A 21,286-nucleotide genomic window follows, 5' to 3' on the forward strand; every position below is an offset into this window, starting at 1 on the left:
AGAGAAAAACGAATAACAATTAGCAGAAAATGAGAAAATATTGAGAAAAATTGAAATAGATGCACATTTTATGCTCACTTTTACACAACTTGATATAGGCATACTTGGCAAGTTATGTAATTCGTTTCAAATGTGTTACACAAGTGATACAAGGGAAAAACATACGCTGGCACAAAAATATGAAAATTAGCCTCAAAAATTTGCATATGCAAAATCATTTGATTATAACTATTTGACGTTATCCCTTGGAACTCAAAAGCAAATTAGATTGCTATGAACAACAGTTTCAGGGGAAATAATGAAGCAAAATTTAGCGAGGGTAATAGTGACGTCTTCAGGCCAAATAACAAATAAATATGTCTTTATGTATATCCATCGATGCAAATGTGTGGTTGTCTAAAATACATACATATATTAGATGCGTTATAATACTGCAGAAAATGTTCAACACGGTGTTGAAACATTCACGTGAGGCATAAAAGGTCGTGCTTTGCTTTCTTTAAGGTAGAACGCACCTCGGAGGCAGACATTCGGACTCTAAAACTTTTACAATTCTCTTCTGATATACCACATGCGGGTGTTCATTTTAAAGCTCTTGGTGAAAGAAAACTTCTCACCGGCTTAGTTTTTCGAAATTCGAATTTTTTTATTTTTCTCCATAGAGTTAACACAGGGATGGCGGCCATTTTGAATTTCTAATATACGTAAATCTTGGGTAATTTGTTTCTCTAGTACCAAATTTGCATGGTGACCCCCTGTTTTTATTATTGATTTTGAAAGAGAATGATTGAAAGATTCTTTAAGGAAAGTTAGAGCAAAAGTTTAAGTCTTTCACTTTCGAGGTGCATACTACGTTAATATGACGCAGAGCAGGTGTTAGCGCCTGACAATTAAAGGTATACTGTCACCTGTTTCAATTTTGCCACAGTTATCATGGAAAGAGAAAATCTAACCAATCACAGATTTTAAGCGGGTGGCCGCTTTTTAAAAACAGCGCCCTCACATGGGCATTTTGAATACCAAGGAACGCCCCTTTGACCATATATGGGAATATTTAGATTGCAGGTGACTGTATACGTTAAAGTCACTTACCTTCGAAGCCGCCTAAACAGGTGTACGCATAATTGGGACCTTCATACGCGCCCATGCACGATTCTTCAAACGGCGTGGTGCACTGGACGCTGTTTGGCGCTCTGTAAAGAAAACACAGGATGACTGTGCTCATTGACTGGCTCGGTTTTCTGCAACGGAGGGATATTCTTTTCTACCTCAATGATTAACGTGAGGAATAATCCGCCTCTAAGTACTTGATTATCAGTTGTGAGTAAAGGAAAAGGACGCCATGTTTCGCTGTTGTTGTTAATATTTTCTTGAAATACAATGTCGTTGTTGTTGTTGTTGTTGTTGTTGTTGTTGTTGTTGTTGTTGTTGTTGTTGGTGGTGGTGGTGGTGGTGGTGGTGATGGTCGTTGTGACGACGACGACGACGACGACGACGATGATGATGATGATGATGATGATGACGACGGTGGTGGTGGATGATGATGGTTCTGCAGACAGCTAAAGTGACAATAACCATCAGTGATGTACTCCTCTGTATAACGCTTACCGTTCACAATGGTCAAGTATATAAATATCGTGGTATTAACTAAGCTTATTAACCACCTTCATAATGCTGCAGCAGTACTCACTTGACACAGTACAGAAAATGATCCCTATAGTCGGCAGGATAGTCCAATTTCTCTCCCATTTGTTCATCAACGACTTTATCAAGTAGTTCGTGAGAGTTTTGATAGTACTGCAACGGGCTCTGAATGGTGCAATACATATTGTCGGGTTCCATCGGCTGGTAGCAGATATCCTCGAAGGTGATGTAATCCTCATCCGGCTCATGCCACACTTTCATGAAGTTAAGGTGGTCCTGCAAAACTAGTACCTAGGGATGAAAGTCACACAAATAAAGATTTTCGTCTCAGGGATATTACGCTAGACACAGATACAAGCAGGGAACATTTAATATCAACGTGCTCACCTTTAACATTGTTCCACTAAGGTAGAACGCGCTTCGGGGACAGATATTCCGACTCTCAAAATTTCTACAATTCTTTTCTGATCTACTACTTGTGGGGGCTCATTTTAAAGCTCTTGGAGAAAGAAAAATTTTTGCCGTTTTAGTTTTTCGAAAATCGTAAATTTAATTTTTTCCATTAGACTTAGGGATAGCAGCCATTTTGAATTTCAAATATCGCAACATTTTAGGTGATTTGTTTTTCTGGTACCAACTTTGCACAGTGACCCCGACTTTTATTGTTGATTTGATATGAGACTGGTTGAAAGTTTTATTTGGGAAATTTTTAGCAAAATTTTGTCTTTCACATTCGAGGCGCATACTACCTTAACGTAATATCCAATTAGGGAAAAAACATTTCAATTTGGGGGGAGGGGTAGTGGGGGATTTAAAGAAAAATTTGCCGGCGGCAGATGCAGCAGAGAAAAAATGACTTGACCCCGTAATGGCTTGAGGAAAATGTAGACTGACAATCGAAAAACATTTGCTGCCACAGTGAAGAAAAAATCGACCACACCCATCCCCCCCCCCCCCCTCCTCAAGAAAACATATGTTCTTCCCCCAGAAAGAACTGCGCGGTCGTGACATTGTCAATTTCTAATTTAATACACTACCTCAATTATAATAGTTAAATTCTAATCGGGCTCTAAATCTGTGACCTTGAATGTAGAAATAGTCCAACATTTGGCATGAATCACTCCATCGGGGAGTCTTGGTTTTGATCAACAGTAAGTTTGCAACTTTGCAAAAATTACTGTGTAAACAGAGTGAGACAGAAATTCTGAATAAAAGATGAACGGATCGCACTCACCTGGTGGAGAAACTCTTTATCTAATGCGCTGCCAAAGTTCTCGTGAACACCGTTAGGCCATGTCGGATACACGGTATCGTTGTGGTTGGGTGCGGTGATGATGACTTGAGACACGCGCCAGAATGGTTGGAAGTGCCGATCAAAATAATTCTTCTCTTCCAAACAGCGGCTGCCGTCCGCAACCCACAAATCAATTGGATCAACTGTGACGATGATGAAGATGTTGCCAAGGGAACAAAGAGTGACGAATAACAAAGCGACAACGATGACTTTGATGGGATTATTTGAAACGAAAACTCCCCACCGCCTGAATATTTCCCCAAGGTATTTATGCATGACGAAGCCAGCGTTCTCAACGCAGTTGACGTCATCCTCTGTTAACATATCCCTCTTTTTGTCTTCAACATCCTCCGGTTCTTAACGACAGCATAGTAGAATATCAGGAGGCCGATGTACACGACCACGAAGCCACAGAATGTCATCAGCATAATGAACAGGGCGGCGTCCATACCTGCGATCTCCCATGGCTCTGGTTCTGGCGGACGCGACGTGTTTCAGCGCAAGCGATGGAGCAATCTTGGCAGCTGCATGCATACGCGTCCTCCGTTGGCGCCTGGTTGCAGGGTACAGATTGGCATATCCAGCGCCTCCAAGTTGTGCGGCAACTCGGTGCCATTTTCAACTAGAATGTAGTTGATGTCGAAGGGAGTAATTCCGTTTGACGTGCTTCCCATGTATTCCAGCCAATCCTCGGGTGTACATTCTTCGGCCGTTTTACCTCCGCACATGAGTCCGATCACAGGCGAGTTTGTGGACGGAAACAGCACTTCATTGCAGGAGTAGAACGCACCGTATGCAAATCTCTTCGAGAAATATTCGTCGACTTCGATTATTTGGGTGTAGTTTTCCTCGGGAACCTCATTTAGCACGGTGGCATTCACAAATAAACTTTGGTGCGGGCTGCACGTCGCGTTGCAGTAGAGCTCCATGAAATTTCTCAGGCAGGCAGGGCAGCGGGCGAACGCCTGTTGGATGAAGGCCGTTGATTCTTGTAGTGTCTGGAGCTGATCAGAACTGCAGCAGGTTAGTGGATCATCGCCAATATCGAGCTCTGGACAAAGATCCGACAGGATGCTTTTTCCGAGGGGCTCCGTCAGAGGTTTCGGTGGTCCGTTGTGGTAACAGTTCACAGTTTTGCCAGTTAAGGGACTGTCACCGCACTGGCCGTACCACATACATCGCCCTTCCTCGTGTATGTGTGGGTATCCTGACACTCCAATCTGCAAAGAGTGAAAGAAAGACCACACTTTACACTTGCTTACCTCAGAATTCGGAGAGCCATTTTGACAGACCATCGGGTAATCCCTTGTGCAAGCGTATATGTACGTACACACACTCCAGCACAAACTCAAACCACATCACACGTCAAATGCAGAGAACGGACCCTGTCAGCACGTATCTTAAATATCAAGGGTAGCCGGACCATTTAATTTCGGGGGGTGGGGGGGGGGTGGGCTAGAGGAAATGGTTACGGCAATGATTTCTGGCCCCTGGCAGTAATTTTCTTAAAATGCGGCTACACTGAACCAATGTTTTTGTCCAGTTGAGTCAAAGCATTTTTTCAGCAAAGACAAAATCATTTAAACACAGCCTTTGTAAAATATAGTGTTCTCATAAAGTGAGAGTAGCTGTAACTATTGTTTTTTTCAGTATTGAATTTTTTGTATCAACTACAATTTCTTGTTCTTCTCTCCAGAGTTTATTGAAATGCCCAGTATTCAGTTTGTGTACACAGCAAGTATACATGTGAAGTGCATTAATATTGTGTACAAACGGATCTCAGTCCGGACTGAAATTGAATTGTGCACAATAACAATGCAGTGTAAACGCGTAAGTTGTAATTCTTGGTATTGTATGTCAACATGTGGAGAGTAAAATAACAAATTGTAGTGACACTGAACAAAAATACTGTAAAACAGCAGCAAACGATAATATACGAGTTTTAAACAGAAGTTTTAAAAGGACAAAGTCGCTTTTTTACCTTTTTCCTGGAGTACAGTCAGCTTGTGTCCAGGTTTAAGAAAGTTTGTAAAGTTGTTTTGACTTCAACGAACTTTTATATGGTGTGTATTTAGTCTTCAAATATTTTCCCCAGAATTTTGTAAAACGTTTTGTGTTCAGAAAAGATTTGCCTTCATATTAAGTTCCACTTTATGGTGATTGGCAAGGATTTATGCATGTTATCGCTCTCATTGCCTTTAAAGTTTTCACCAGTGGTTTACAACGCCCAATGTTAGCCTTATTAGAGGGTGTTATGTGATACAGAGTAATACCTGCTGTTTATTCTTAACCTGTCAGGGTGTTGAAAAAGCATGACAGAAGACCGGATACAATTTTATGTGCAATGAAAAAAATTATTTACTGAGATTTGAGTTGAATCTGAAAATTTTGTTTTCGTCATTAGATATTTTATAAAATGACACAGAACATATATGTCATTGCCATTAAGAGTAATTTCTCAGGCAATAAAAAGCAGTTAAGACATTAATGTTTAACACACACTCATGTATTAAACTGATATTTGATAAACATTAACAGCGTCTTAACTGGAGAAAGAGAGAGAGAGAGAGAGAGAGAGAGAGAGAGAGAGAGAAGAGAGAGAGAGAGAGAGAGAGAGAGAGAGAGAGAGAGAGAGAGAGAGCTTCTATGGCTGCCTTACTAGTATTTCGTTATCTGTGAGTGTAAGATGGTTTAGACAGTTCTCACCCCGCACCTTGGTTTTAACAAAACACCTTTTATAACGATGAGCCTGTGAAGCCTGCGTCAACCATTTCAAAAAATGAACAATCCATTAGGTTTTGGAGAGATCGGTCATTTGGTTTTGCTGTTTTGATTTCCGTAAAACAAAATGGCGGTTACGGTAGCTCGCCTGCATTCCAATGCAATAAACGGCGTTTTCTCACTTTACCAGTCGCCTGATAATAAACTTTTACGACAGGTATCACATGAAATGTGGTGTTTATTTTGGTGTGGGATTTGATTGTATTCAAACCAAAATGAAGCCCCACAATTACAAACACAGACATCTTGTCAAACCATAAGACACATCGTAACAATAGGGACCCAGGCGTTTCCCAACCGGTATGTGGAAGGAATGTGACTTGTGTAATGGTAGAACTTACAACGTGTCCAATTTACACGTAATGGGACGCATTGACGCCCAAAATTGCATATTAATTTATGTTATAGCTGGTAAGCAACGATATCACGTCCGATGATATTATATGCGCCTCGGGGACAGACATTCGGCGTTTTCTGGTCTACCACTTGAGGGGGCTCATTTAAAAGCTCTTTGAGTAAGAACTTTTTTCACATTCTTCCCCTCAGATTTTTAGTGGAAAACTCGAAATACATCTTAAATTTTTATCGCTTATGAGAGGTAAAGGAGATATCGTCTCCAAAGGTACGTATGTATCGTAATACGCAGTGAATAACTTGCCCTTATCGCGTATCGGATCTAATTTTGGTATGTGAAAAAAAATACTGCATTTAAAAGAAAGAACATGTAATGTCTCCATAAATTTGAAAGAAAAGAAGCCTCTCCTTCAATTGAGCTCCAAAGGCACTTCGATATTAAGGCAGGTGAATTGATAAAGGAATGCAAAACGTGTTTCCTGTCACACCTTAGTTTGTGAAACAGGTGGTTTTTCATAGTATTGATACAGCATTTACAACAACCAAAGAATTCCCACACTTGTCGCCGCCACTCCCGAAGTCTATTGTGATGTAGCTATGTTTGAAATGACCAGTGCATTGGAAGGAGATAGAGCTAACTGCGGTTTCTGATCGACCAATTAGAAAGGAGATAATATTACGCCAGGTGGATGTTGCCTTTTCTCCCACAAAACCTGCCTTCTTTAGAACTTCGGTCTGTTACAACGGTTAATGGGGATTGTTATGACAGCTCAAGGGCAGCGGTCTCCGAGATCACTGGAGTGATCGGTGTCTAAACCTCGAGATCACTAAAAGAGGAACTAAAAACAAGGTGTCTGATATACTGGGCGAATGCACACCAATCAAGCCTCGAACCCACAAACCGGTAAGTGGTATCCGAATCAAACTCAATCTATGAGTGTACACTTGGTTTCCTCCTGTAAAAATAGTCCCTTAGTATCTCCGTGGTATCTCGTCATATTCGTGTGGGCCAATTATCAAATCGTGCCAACAGAGAGAAAAATATGTTCGCCGGTCAGCCTTTTTTTCCAAAATAATGAAATTTGAAACGACAAGTATGACATATCGTACGGCGGCGCAGTGTGGTATCGATACACCCCTTGGCCCCACTTCCTGAAAGCATGACGTCATTTTTAATCAATATAAACGAATATTTGCCTACTTGTCTCTGCCTCGAGTATGGTGGCCCGTGATCTTCTTTCGTTAGCATAGGCAACAAATCGGTCTTCAAATTTTAATATTTCTAATCTAGAATATGCAATGGGCGTGTGTTGTAGCACAGAGAGTAGTTTCTCCACTGTCTATGGTTGTAGTACCATGGACATTCTATTATTAGCGGATGAGTTGAAACTATTTTCAACAGGGAACTATCGTTTACCGGAAGTAGAATATACACGAAAGCTTACGCATCGGTCACGTGTCCCTGCCCTTTTCTGTTAATCAAGTTTTATTCCACACTTCAGGAATGAAAATTAAGGCTTCTCACATCTACCGAGATTTGTGAAATTGTGATTCAAAATGTCCGCCATTCGCTATTGATGACGTCACAGGGATACGTATAAATTTTCGTGTTTCCCCAGACACACTGAAAAGCTTATTTTCCCTGTTGGTTTCAAATTGAGTCCATAAAAGTTCTAGACCGAAAAATATAGATGTTGTGACTCCCACTGAGTCTCCGAGTCTCTGGCGCACTCGCTTGTGTGTGCACGCATAGTAAGCTGCACCTTTGCCTGTCTGACGGTGCAAATCAAAGAATGTGGAGATTAGCATAGAGCTGAACTTTGCTCCGCATGGGGACAAAGGTTGCTTTTGCCAGGATACGCCATGGGCCGATCCCTCATATTCGCCCTGAGCAAATTTATTACTTGCCACTGAAATTATGTGCTCTGCTTAAATGATCGAGTGGTGTGTACGTTTCTCGGCACCGATAATTCATCTCAAGTTTTTTGTACATTTTACAACCCAATGCCTGCGTTGTTATACAGTTTATTTTTCACCTCCAAGAACATACAAGCCTCACAGTCTTCGTCTTGGTCCGTTCTCGAGTGTTTTATTTATCGATGGCAAGATAAAAATTGTAGGTTCAACTGAACATCGTTACTCATAAAGAATATTAAATTCGACGGTGAGATGGTCATTCCGACGAGGAAAACCTCGGTCATTGTAAACAGAATTTTTTGTAAACTTCCAACAGTAAACGAAATCTCGGAGGTACGTACGTGTTCTCATCAAGGTATTCAGTTCCACGTTTGTTGGAGGTGAAGGGTCCTCTACTTTGTCGCCCGGCAGTGTACAGTGAACAACCTGACTGGCTAGAGCTCCCATATCTCACATGAAGATCATGTTTTTGACATAAGACTCTTTGTCAAACCGATAACTAAATTAATAGGTTTTACATGATTCCCTTGGATGTGTGTGTTTAGAGGGGCATTCCTCAATCCTTGGTGCTCGTATTATTGATTATTGACACCGACTGTTTATGTGATTTAAGTCCTTTGTTCTCCTTCGAAAGTTGTGCACACTTAGTCAATTTGCTCAGAGACAAAGATGAGATCTGTTCGTTTTCGAGAAATCTCCCTCCCCTCTCTGCCTGTCTGTCTGTCTGTCTGTCTGTCTGTCCTGTCTGTCTGTCTGTCTGTCTGTCTGTCTGTCTCATATTTTGGTCTGTTCAACGAAGAAACTTTGATTTGCCTATTGACATCTGTACAAATCCGTTGGAAAACACCTTATGAGTACAATATTTTTTTATTCTTGCACTCTAAGTACATCACCAAGTTGCAGTAAAAATGCTATAATAATTGCATAAGATCAGCAGAGCAAAATTAACTAGCCCAGTCAAGGGGGACACCATTTGTAATGAAAAATCAGCCACAACCCTTCAACCATCATGGTTTAGCCCAAACTCATTGTTCTGTGGACCATGTTTACGCGGGAGGGGCTGAACAGGTTGTTTACATTTCAAATCGAGGCGACGGGATTCATCACATTTTGCGATACATTTCTGACCGAAGTTTTGCAACGATGTTTTAAAAAACTTCTTCGACTGTCTTCCCGGGGAAAAAACTTCTGATTTCTACAAAAAATGTTCAAATTAACGCAGGGCATACATCTGCTGTTTACACCGATCTGAAATGTTCATTTGCATTTTCATCTATCGATTAATTTGCTATTGTCGTGTACTCTTTATAACTGATATTATACTTTCATATCGCCTACTGTGAGTTCATCTGCGGCCGATGACCTATGGCTTGCTAAAAAATAAACTAAACCTTAAAACAAAAACAATCATAACAGGAACCCAGCCTCCTTTGATGAAAATTGTTACTTTGATGAATAAACACTGTGACACTGTACAGTCACGACATTCGTAAAGCTTCGTGGCCCAGAAATAGGTAATACATTGTCGTTAAAGTTCGGCAAATTTCGGTTCTTTATACTTTTAAAGGGAGCGGCGCGAAAACGATGCAAAGAAAATCCACGTCATATTAGAGGCGGTTTTGTAAATTCCAAAAATTCGGTTCAGATATTGGCAGTGTTTCAACCAAATTAATAGCACATCCCTGCCCTAAAAAGCGCCTTTCCCCCTCGGGGCAAAGATCGATCATGTTGGTTTAAGGTCCTTCATCTGAAAACCGCATAGAGATATCAAGTAATTAGGGACACCAACACGATCTTTATTTGTGATTAATTTACATGGATAGATTGTGATCCGCCAGGAGGTACAGGGGTTTGCGTGTTACAAACACTCGTTTGGTTTAGCTATCCTCTTGACATGAATTCCACAGACAGACTGACCGCAAGAATTATTTTTATCATTATTGACAAAGTCTGAAGAAAACCCGCAGCGACTCAACGGTCATCGATACGGTTTTACGTTTTTTTTCTCATTTTGTCATATCGTAGACGATCTTGCCGGTCTTGTTGACCGTTAAGTTTGTTATCACGGGGACAATGACAAAATTCTGATTTCAATTCACCATAAGGGATGGACCAGTACCTCTTACGGGGTGATCAGACGGACAAACCACTTTTTTCGCATGAAAAGATTTGACAATATGCCGTTATTATGCACATCGCGTTGGCATTCCACTTTTTTCACCAGCCAGTAATGTGAACGGTCTTTCCCGCAATAGTAGCGAAGCTGCAGTTTGCCCATATCTTTGAACCCCTCTTCCTCATGATTGTCAATCCCTGAGTAGACCTCAGACTATGTGTATGGTTTTGTCATTTTTGTCTATGCAAATGTGAAGTAGAGCGTCCCCATCGACCTTTGAACTCGACTAAATCAGAAATGTTAGATGCATATCAGCGACATTGTTCCAGCCTTTGTCATTGTAACAAACCTGTCTCCGGTTGGGTTTGGCTCAAACTCACTCTGTAATTTTATAAGTTTTGGAATTCTCGTTGAAGGATTTGCTGCCCAATCGATAAACTGAGCGAAAAATTGATATTACTGAAAGTTTTACGATTTGCAAACGGCGTCACCATCCAGTGTATTCTCTACTCGCGGAAGAGTTTGTCCCTGCGTGTACTACAGGACACAAGACCGAGTCACTATCTTTAATCTATCGCTATTTCCGCCGTGCCTAAGGAGTCTTCAAACAAACAAACAAACAAACACAAACAAACAAACAAACAAACAAACAAACAAACAAAGTGTTCAATACAAAAGCAGAGTGGAATATAGGGTTGGTGGAGAAATGATTTTACAATTGCATCTCCACAACTTTGTTAACTCATCACGAATTAGTCCAAGAGTGAGTCCATATATACTGGAAGAGAAAACATTTACTTCTCTGATAAGATGTTCAATGAAAAAATGCAGGAATTCGATTTTACACTTTGATGTCCTCAGAACAGTACATTTTCATGGTATCGAGTACAGGATGACGTCACTGCTTTGAAATCAAAATGCGATATTTGATAAGAAATAATCAGTCGTTGGAATGGAGTTGTGTGCGATGCAATTATCCGTCGGACTGAATCACAGTACATCATAGTTTAAGACTTCAGTCTTGACTTGACTCCCAGCCAAATAGGACTAGTGTCGGCGCTGAGGCTTAATAGGCAGAACAGAACGTGACAGAAATTGCTTGTTTGCGGTGACCTCTGACCAACATAAGGGGTTTTGTGGAGAACTACGCAACAGTGGTTGCGATGTCACCAATCTTGATTGCTACATTCCAATATTAACCGCAAATTAGCTAATAACTAGGGATGTCCCCATTTCATACGACACACGGTTTCCTAATGATATATCACATCAAAATCAGTTAATCTATAATAATAGGTATACACAGGTGTTTATAAAGAGAAAAACCCCAAAAACATAAAAATATAACTGTATGTGAACATGTTTGATTAGTTGCGCATGCGTGATTTGCTTGATATTCCAAAATGCCGAGTCCGTGAGTTTGCCGCAATCAAAAATACAATATCCGAAACATTCATCTTCGCGAGCCAAAACTTCAATTCCGCTCCACGATGCTCGTCAAAAATCAATCTCCCTTACCTGACGCAAAAAGACCAGTGGCGCAGAACGGTAGAAATACTGAACAAATCAATTACACTGTTTGAATCAAAATGATCTACTTCTTGTTCTGCTTTGTCGCGTGTTGATTACTACATTGTTCCAAACACAAGGTCGCCCGTGGTTTTGTTCGTTTTTGGTTTATGTTATGTAGGTCATTTCCCCCCACACTCATCATGACCTGAGTTCAATTAGTCTAGAACATTCTCAAGGTCACTACCCTCAATGACCTCACAACCTTGAATTCAATTAGTCATGTTTGGAATGTTCTGGAAAGTTGATTAGTTGTGTAAGGAGATAATTTTAGCACAGTAATTAGCATGTCAATAAAAGTTCTAGATTGTTCTTATATGCATGTGTATATAAAAGGGACGTGCACAGCTTCCAGTCAGACTTTTGGGATCGTGTCTCTTGTGTGTTACTAAACTCCAGCAGTAGTCATTCTCAAGACTTTTCAAGACCTTCACTGCCAACGCTGGATTTATACTGTGGACTTTGTGCAACTACAAGCCTGCAAGCCGAAGGACTGTTCATTCATCCGACTGACTGTTACAACTCTGAGACTGGAGCTTTGCCGTCCCAGCTGAGATAAGTAGTGTGTACACTTTTAAAGTTTGTACTCTATCCCTGACTTAGCAATTAGTTTTATTTTCGTAATAAATTTTGTTTAAACGGAAACTGCTGAGTTCACCCTTTTGTTCGTTTTCTCTGCACGTAACAAATTGGGGGCTTGTCCGGGATACGAATATTTTGAGCCGTTTGACAACATTTTGACAGCTTTTCAAAACTACTTTACACTGTGAACTCAGCAAAATTCAATCATGGCGGAATTCAAGCCAGACGAATTTATGGATGACCTTGATCAGGACGCATTTGATTCCCTCAAAAAAGACAACCTCATTGCACTGGCCAATTTCCTTAAAGTAGATGTCAAAAGATCTATGCGCAAGCGAGAAATACAGTTCAAGATTGCAAAACATTTAGTTAAATCAGGCCATTTTGAGGAGTCTGCCTTAAAGATTATGAGCCTGAGTCTTCCTTCGAACTCAAAAAATTAGAATTAGAAATACAGGCAGATTTGGAGCTTAAGAAATTGGAATTAGAAAAGGAAAAATTACAAATGAAAGACAAAGAATTACAAATGGAAGAAAGACAGAGAGAAAAGGAGAGAGAATTGGAAGAACATCGACTACAGTTAGAAATGAGACGTTTAGAGCTTGGACAGTCAGGAAAATTCTTCCCTTCAGACAAGTTTGACATCACTAAGCATTTCAGGTTAGTTCCCCCTTTCCAAGAAAAGGATGTTGATAAATATTTCCTCCATTTTGAGAAAATTGCTCAGAGTCTGAATTGGCCTAAGGAGTCCTGGTCTATGCTTTTGCAGAGTGCTTTGGTGGGTAAAGCCAGAGAAATTTACATTCAGTTGTCAGTAGAGCAGGCTTCAGATTATGATTCTGTGAAGGAATTAATTCTCAAGGGCTATGAGTTGGTGCCTGAAGCTTACCGTCAGAAATTTAGGGATTGTGAGAAGGTGAAGGATCAAACTTATGTTGAATTTGCTCGAACAAAAGAACAACTGTTTGATCGTTGGTGTTCTTCTGAAAAGGTCAGTCAGAATTATGACAAATTACGACAACTTGTTTTGATTGAGGAATTCAAAAGGTGCATTCGGAGTGACATCAAGACGTTTATCAATGAACAAAAGGCAGATACATTGGAGGTTGCTGCACGTTTGGCCGATGATTATTCATTGACCCATAAATCTTCATTTCTCAGCAAACCATCCCAGTCCTTTTCATACAGAAACAATGCAGGTAAATTTAACTCCTCCTTTTCATCCAAGAATTTTCAAAGGAGAGTAGGAAATCAAATGACAACAGTTCACAAATTCAAGTAACACTTCCACATCATCAGATCCCAAGTCTCAATCTCCTTCTGACAAACATTTCGGTACACTTTCTTGTAATTATTGCAAGAAAGACGACCATTTGATGTCAGAGTGTTTCAAGTTGAAAAGAAAACGTGAAGGTCAAAGTGGTCAAAGTGGACCTAAGCCCACCGGCTTTATTTCTTCATCAACTCGATTAGAGTCTAATAATGTGTGCAACACATTTTCTGAGGTTAAACCCCTCTCATCCCCAATTAATGAGGTCAAGGTCAATTCTTCACAAGATAGCATTATGGGTATTTTCGAACCATTTATTCATAATGGTTTTATATCACTTTCTAGTGATTTTTCTTCCGCTACCCCTGTCCAAATTCTAAGAGATACCGGGGCTTCCCAGTCTCTTTTGTTGGCAGATACCCTGCCGTTTTCTGAAAATCATTTTCAGGTTCTAAAGTTCTTATTAAGGGGGTAGATTGTAATGACTACATTCCTGTTCCTCTCCATAATGTCTATTTGTCTTCGGAATTTGTTTCTGGACCTGTGGCTTTAGGTATTAGGCCTTTTTTGCCTTTTGAAGGGATTCACCTTCTTCTTGGAAACGACCTTGCTGGGGACAAGGTCATCACTAATCCACTTGTGACTGATAATCCTAGTTTAGATCAGGATCCAGAGCCAATTGAACAAGAGATACCCGATTTATTTCCTTCATGTGCCATTACTCGAGCCATGTCAAAGAAAACTTCAGAGAATCAAAATACTCTCAAAAATAATGTCACAGATGTTGACTTAAATGACACCTTTCTCAGTCAGGTGTTTGACACGGATCATTCCGTTATCCCTCGTGGATTTGAAACTTCCAGTAAAACTGCTGACCAAAGTCAGACATTTTCTAGATCAAATCTCATTGCAGAACAACACAAAGACCCAGATATTTTGTCTTTGTTTGACAGGGTAGATGATGAAGGTAAAACTTCAGATAGCTCTGTTTCCTATTATACAAAATCTGGTATTCTCATGCGTAAATGGAGACCTCCAGATGTCTTGGTTGATGACGACTGGGCTATAAAACATCAAATTGTGGTTCCAAAGCCCTATCGTGCCGAAATATTGCGCCTGGCCCATGAAACGCCCTGGGCTGGTCATTTGGGAGTAAGGAAACTTATCATAAAATTCTCAGTCACTTTTATTGGCCTAATCTCAGGCAGGATGTAGCACATTTCTGTAAAACTTGTCACACATGTCAAATGGTAGAAAGCCGAATCAGACCATTCCAAAGGCCCCTTTACAGCCAATTCCTGCATTTCAAGAACCATTTAGTAGGATACTAATAGACTGTGTTGGGCCCCTACCAAAAACAAGATCAGGAAATGAGTACATGCTGACAATAATGTGTACATCAACTCGGTTCCAGAAGCCATACCACTGAGAAATATAAAGACAAAGACTATAGTGAAAGCTTTAGTCAAATTTTTCACTTTATTTGGCCTCCCTAAATGTGTCCAGTCCGATCAAGGCTCCAACTTTATGTCTGGAATTTTTCAACAAGTAATGGATCAGCTAGGCATTAAACAGTATAGGTCATCCGCCTATCATCCAGAAAGTCAGGGTGCTCTTGAGCGATTTCATCAAACTTTGAAAAACATGGTTAGGACCTACTGTTTTGACACAGAGAAGCAGTGGGATGAAGGAATTCATTTTCTGCTCTTTGCTGTTAGAGAGTCAATTCAAGAGTCTCTTGGTTTTAGCCCATTTGAGCTTGTATTTGGACATACAGTCCGTGGCCCACTTAAGCTCGTTAAAGAGAAATTCCTGTCTGACGACGATGATTGTCTGAATATTTTGCAATATGTGTCAGATTTTCGTACAAAACTCTCTAAAGCATGTGAATTAGCCAGAGAAAATCTTGAGTCATCTCAGCAGTCAATGAAAACCAGATATGATAAAAGCACCTCAAACGGAAGTTTGAACCAGGTCAAAAGGTTCTTGTTCTACTTCCAGTTCCTGGCAAACCACTCCATGCTCGTTACTTTGGGCCATACCTAATTGATAAGAAATGAGTGATTTAAATTACATCATAATAACACCTGACAGGCGAAAACAAAAACAGCTATGTCACATAAATATGCTTAAGCCATATTTGGATAGGGATAATCCTACTATAACTCAGCCTGTCAGTACCGTCAGTTCTAGCCATTATGAAGATAGTGATACTGAAACTGACTTGAGTGAAAATACTCTAAACTCAAAGCTGGGCTCGGTCAAGCTTCAGAACTCAGAAATCCTGGAGAAGCTGGAGTCTACAAAGTTGGCACACCTCCAGCCAGAACAACAACAACAGGTGAAAGAACTGCTCCACGCATATAAACACCTGTTTCAAGATGTTCCAACGAGGACAAACGTCATCTATCACGACGTTGATGTTGGGGACAGTAAGCCTGTAAAACAACATCCATACAGACTGAATCCAACAAAAGCGAAATATCTCCAGGAAGAAGTCAAATACCTGCTGGACAATGACTTTATTGAACCCAGTAAAAGTAACTGGAGTTCGCCGTGCATACTTGTTCCCAAATCAGACCACAGTTATCGTATGTGCACGGACTTTAGGAAGGTCAACACTTTAACAAAGACAGACACTTTCCCAATCCGAGGATTGATGACTGCATCGACCGAGTGGGAAAAGCCAAGTATGTGACGAAATTTGACCTACTGAAGGGATTTTGGCAAGTCCCTCTGACGGATCGTGCTCGTGAAATATCCGCCTTTGTTACACCAGACGGATTGTTCCAGTACAAGGTGATGCCATTCGGAATGAAGAACTCTCCGTTAACGTTCCAACGGATGATCAACGACGTCATATCCGGGCTAGACGGATGTGCAGCTTACGTTGACGACGTCGTCCTGTATAGTGACACCTGGGAGGAACACATCAAGCTCATGCGGAAGTTCTTTGAGAGACTGAGCAAAGCAATGTTGACTGTCAACCTTGCCAAATCTGAGTTTGGCTGGGCGAGGGTGACTTACCTCGGACATACTGTAGGACAGGGTGAGGTAAAACCTGTTGATGCCAAAATCAGTGCCATTTCAAGTTTTCCCATACCAAACTGCAAACGACAACTGATGCGCTTTCTCGGTATGGCTGGTTACTACAGAAAATTCTGTCCAAATTTCTCCACAATTACTGAGCCTTTGACTAACTTACTTAAAAAGAAAGTAAAGTTTGTTTGGTCAGAGCAATGCCAACAGGCATTTGATACACTTAAAGCCATACTGCAAAGTGCTCCAGTGTTGTCTGCACCAGATTTCACTTTGCCATTCAAATTAGCTGTGGATGCTAGTGATACGGCTGCTGGTGCTGTTTTATTGCAAGAGGATAGTCATGGTGTAGATCATCCTGTTTGCTATTTTTCACGCAAATTTAACAAATCCCAGAGAAACTACTCTACAATTGAAAAAGAGTGTTTATCTTTGATATTAGCTTTACAGCATTTTGAAGTTTATGTTACTTCTTCAAATCAGCCAATAGTGGTTTATATTGATCACAACCCTCTTGTTTTTCTGCAGAAATTTAAAGGCAAAAATCAGAGATTGCTAAGATGGAGTTTAATGTTACAGGAGTTTAATCTTGACATTAGGCATATCAAAGGCAGAGACAATTTAATTGCAGACTGTCTCTCTCGTATTTAGAGTTTATTGTTGTTCACTTTCAAGAAATTTTACTTTAGAGTAAAACAAATTTGAGTACTTAAATCCTTTCAAGATTACATTTGTAAAAGAAAGATTTTTCTTTGAAAAATTTTCTTTTTTTTGAAGAGGGGGTGTGTTATGTAGGTCATTTCCCCCCACACTCATCATGACCTGAGTTCAATTAGTCTAGAACATTCTCAAGGTCACTACCCTCAATGACCTCACAACCTTGAATTCAATTAGTCATGTTTGGAATGTTCTGGAAAGTTGATTAGTTGTGTAAGGGAGATAATTTTAGAACAGTAATTAGCATGTCAATAAAAGTTCTAGATTGTTCTTATATGCATGTGTATATAAAAGGGACGTGCACAGCTTCCAGTCAGACTTTTGGGATCGTGTCTCTTGTGTGTTACTAAACTCCAGCAGTAGTCATTCTCAAGACTTTTCAAGACCTTCACTGCCAACGCTGGATTTATACTGTGGACTTTGTGCAACTACAAGCCTGCAAGCCGAAGGACTGTTCATTCATCCGACTGACTGTTACAACTCTGAGACTGGAGCTTTGCCGTCCCAGCTGAGATAAGTAGTGTGTACACTTTAAAGTTTGTACTCTATCCCTGACTTAGCAATTAGTTTTATTTTCGTAATAAATTTGTTTAAACGTTAACTGCTGAGTTCACCCTTTTGTTCGTTTTCTCTGCACGTAACATTTAATCAACATTTCCTTATGTAAGAAGATATTCTTGTTGTCAGTTTCATTTAAAAATATCTTTATATGTACATGGATCTGAACAATCGCGTCATAAACATGAACATGTTTCAAGTTTAAATCTGTACTATACATTACCAAGGATTCATGCCAATTTCAACAATTTCAAAGAAAGGATATAAGGATATATTCAGAACGATATATATATATATATATATATATATATATATATATATATATATATATATATCTATATATATATCTATATATATCTATATATCTATATCTAATATATATATATATATATATAGAGAGAGAGAGAGAGAGAGAGAGAGAGAGAGAGAGAGAGAGAGAGAGAGAGAGAGAGAGGGGTTGAATGCACCTCGGGACATTTATTCGGACTCTCAGACATTTTAAAGCTCTTGGAGAGAGAAACATTTATACAGTCTCAGTTTTTTGAAATCGAAAACTATATTTTTCCGAGTAGAGTCGCCACAGAGGTGTCGGCCATTTTTGATGTCAAATGTCGGTTAAACGTTTGGTAATTTGTTTCTCTGGTACCAAACTTTGCACGGCCTCCCCTGATTTTTTATTCTTGATTTGGTAAGAGAATTGAAAGTTTCATTGAGGAAGGCGCGTACTATCTTGAACTACCATTATTACTGCTGGTATTTTGATGATATAATATTGTCATCGACAATTTTTCAGCTTTGAACCACTGTTTATGAATCTAGTGACATTTTGACACCTCGGTCTGTGAAAAGAGTATGCTGACTAATGAAATTACAACGGGAAATCCACAGTCTTAAAAGTGAAGAAGGACAGGCTGGCCAATACATATTACAATAAAATATAAGAAAAATAGCTACTTTAATACTCTCTATCTAGGTTGTCGGGTCACATGACCTTTAATTTACTCGGAAAAACTGCATCTTGTAATGTTTTCCGAGCACTCACCTCGCTTGGGGCATAAGAAATTAATAGGCACGATGCATTTATTTTCATGGTGAATTATTTTGTGTTATGACACAGTAGTGATTTATTTTGAAAGTGTTGACAGATTGGTACGGAGCACTGTGATAAATATTGGTTATTTTTGTCAAATTCATTTCACACAGCTAGCTATCTGAGATGTTACAAAACAAGAGTAAGCTTATGTAATTTTACACTACAAAATGGAGGTGGATTTCCTTGATGTAAAAGTCAATTATGACAGACACAAATTGGGAAAGCGTGTCCCAAGTGTTACGAAGAATGTTTCTGGGTCTTTCAGAGAGTCGTTTCAGTCGTAACGATCCCGTGATGATGTGTTTAAGAAAAAAATTGTTGTTTACCATGATGTGAAGGTGTATAGTTTTTACGTAGTTTGCATATAACGTTGAGGGCGCTCATTTAACCTAAATATGAGCAAAAAAACTTGCACTTTTTACAGTGATGTCGAACCACTGTGATGTGCTAGCGAAAGCGCACACTTCCACGAGAACGCGTTTTGAAGAGCTTAAATTGAAGACCCATCGACGCGCTCAAGGTCCAAAAATGTCAGTTTGTATCCTCGCGAGTCTTCGACTAATTATCATAACTTTCATATAAGCCAAGACGTCATTGATTTTGAGAATGTATACTTCAAAAATGACCTTGCCATTTACAGACAGAACTGTCATTATAAACCTCGGAATTTTATTATGAGAACTTCCCATGGAGCCCCACCTAAAATATCCCTGTGGGGGAAATACGATAGCTGTGCTTAGATGCATTACACGTACTTTATTTAATCTTTAAAAGTTAAAAAAAACACTGTCGTGTTTTTGTCTCTATTCTGTGAGATAACTTCCTTTATAACCACTGAGTCTGTTGCTTTACTGAATTCCATGTGCTTTTGTCGATCTTCTAATGTCCACACCAACTTCAAAGGATTTTGTTGAAATCTTGTACAATGAGTTAGGTCATGCGCTAATTTTGCACACTCTAGTCACAATGTGTGTAATCAGAAATTCCATTGTTCTTTCTAGGAGTCTTTCAGAATACACCAGGACAAAAACTGTCATAAAATGTATAAAAACGTAATGTTGGCGATTCACAGTTTACTTTTTATGGTTATTGGCGTTGTGATGCCCCGTGGTATGCGTTCTTTTTGGGGAAAATATTAACTCAATTTGGCTTTGCATCGCGCACGGTGCGATGTGACCGCCCATTGTTGCTATTCAATATATTTAACAGATTACAATGGCGCAACCAACAGATAGGCAAAGTGTAGTGCGTTTTTCGCTCACAGCGTGCAGACATTTTAAATTTTAAAAGCGTTAAACACAGACATCCGAAGGAAACGACAAAATAAATGTACGATATTGCAATGGACTTGCAAGGACCCGTCGCAGTGAAGGGCTAAGCACGGTGACGCAGAAATATATTCAGCGGATAAAACACAAACGACGAACTTACCTGTATATTTACCAGCCAACAGAAGACGACAAACAGCAAAAGTCTTGCCATCGTCGTCAGCTCCTGTAAGCCCTCTCTCTCTCTCAATGTCAAACAGACCTGTATTTTAGACCATGGACGGCAGCCAGAAAGTTGACGAAAACCGGCCAGCGGACAGATACGTGAGGTTGATGTCGAAAACCGCCGTTGGTTAGGGGAGTGTACCACGCCGGGCAAAGGGTAAACCCATCAAGAAATGAAGATGCGGCACGTCATGTCACCTGATGTCAAAGATTCGGTATCTTATCTGTCGGTTACTTTAATCATTAATGAATTTGATAGGCCGATTCATTAGTGGACCGTTATATATACAATGCTGAGGTAATTATTAAGCGGGAAATGCGACCCCATCCCACCGACACAATCTGGTACCGCTTCTCCTGTGAAAAGGATGTCATTTCGTGAGCATTTTATGTTGCGCTTTTTGTGGTAAAAAATTGTTTCGCATAATTCGCTAAACTCGGGCGAAATTATTTCAGTAAATGATCAATTTGTCAACTCCACGAATGATATCACGCTCCAACATTGTGGTGTGAGATTTTGCAAGGATTGTCTTTACAGCTTTATCATATATTGTGCTTGTTTCTATGGTGACGGATAACACAGATCGAGTATATACGCTGCGGTCACCTAGATAGTTAGATCGACGTCTGGCTGTATTGTATTTCCACTAAAACACGGGAAATAGAGGCATCTTTTTCGGCGACAAAATTTATTTTGTAATAGTTGTGTTATGAGGGTATGAAGACAGTGCAGTTTGAACTGACATGCTGTTATTGGAGTTAAAATCCCCCGAACAGAACTCATAAATGGTTTATGTTGACTTTTTCTTTAAAAAACTAGGACACAGCTCAGTATAATCTATATAGCCTAATTATGAGA

The 21,286-nt window shown here is 39.9% G+C and overlaps 2 protein-coding genes across 2 annotated transcripts in view; one reads left to right on the top strand and one right to left on the bottom strand.

Moving 5' to 3' along the window:
- Window positions 1–3,298: 3,298 nt before the first annotated feature.
- On the bottom strand, window positions 3,299–20,554 carry LOC139122848 (NPC intracellular cholesterol transporter 1-like). The gene is made up of 2 exons (XM_070688659.1): window positions 20,366–20,554; window positions 3,299–4,158 (listed from the first exon to the last, which is right to left on the bottom strand). Exons 1-2 carry the CDS (start codon window positions 20,414–20,416, stop codon window positions 3,433–3,435), a joined length of 777 nt encoding a protein of 258 aa, XP_070544760.1. The 5' UTR covers window positions 20,417–20,554; the 3' UTR covers window positions 3,299–3,432.
- The window catches only part of LOC139122845 (low-density lipoprotein receptor-related protein 4-like), a 66,303-nt gene continuing 51,775 nt past the window's right edge, over window positions 6,759–21,286 (top strand). The window contains exon 1 of the mRNA XM_070688656.1: window positions 6,759–6,977. Within this exon, the coding sequence (XP_070544757.1) occupies window positions 6,944–6,977 (34 nt within the window). The 5' untranslated portion in view covers window positions 6,759–6,943. The remainder of the gene's footprint in view (window positions 6,978–21,286) is intronic.

This window comes from Ptychodera flava, chromosome 22 (genome assembly GCF_041260155.1).
Source record: "Ptychodera flava strain L36383 chromosome 22, AS_Pfla_20210202, whole genome shotgun sequence".
In the NCBI taxonomy this organism is placed as follows: Eukaryota; Metazoa; Hemichordata; class Enteropneusta; family Ptychoderidae; genus Ptychodera; species Ptychodera flava.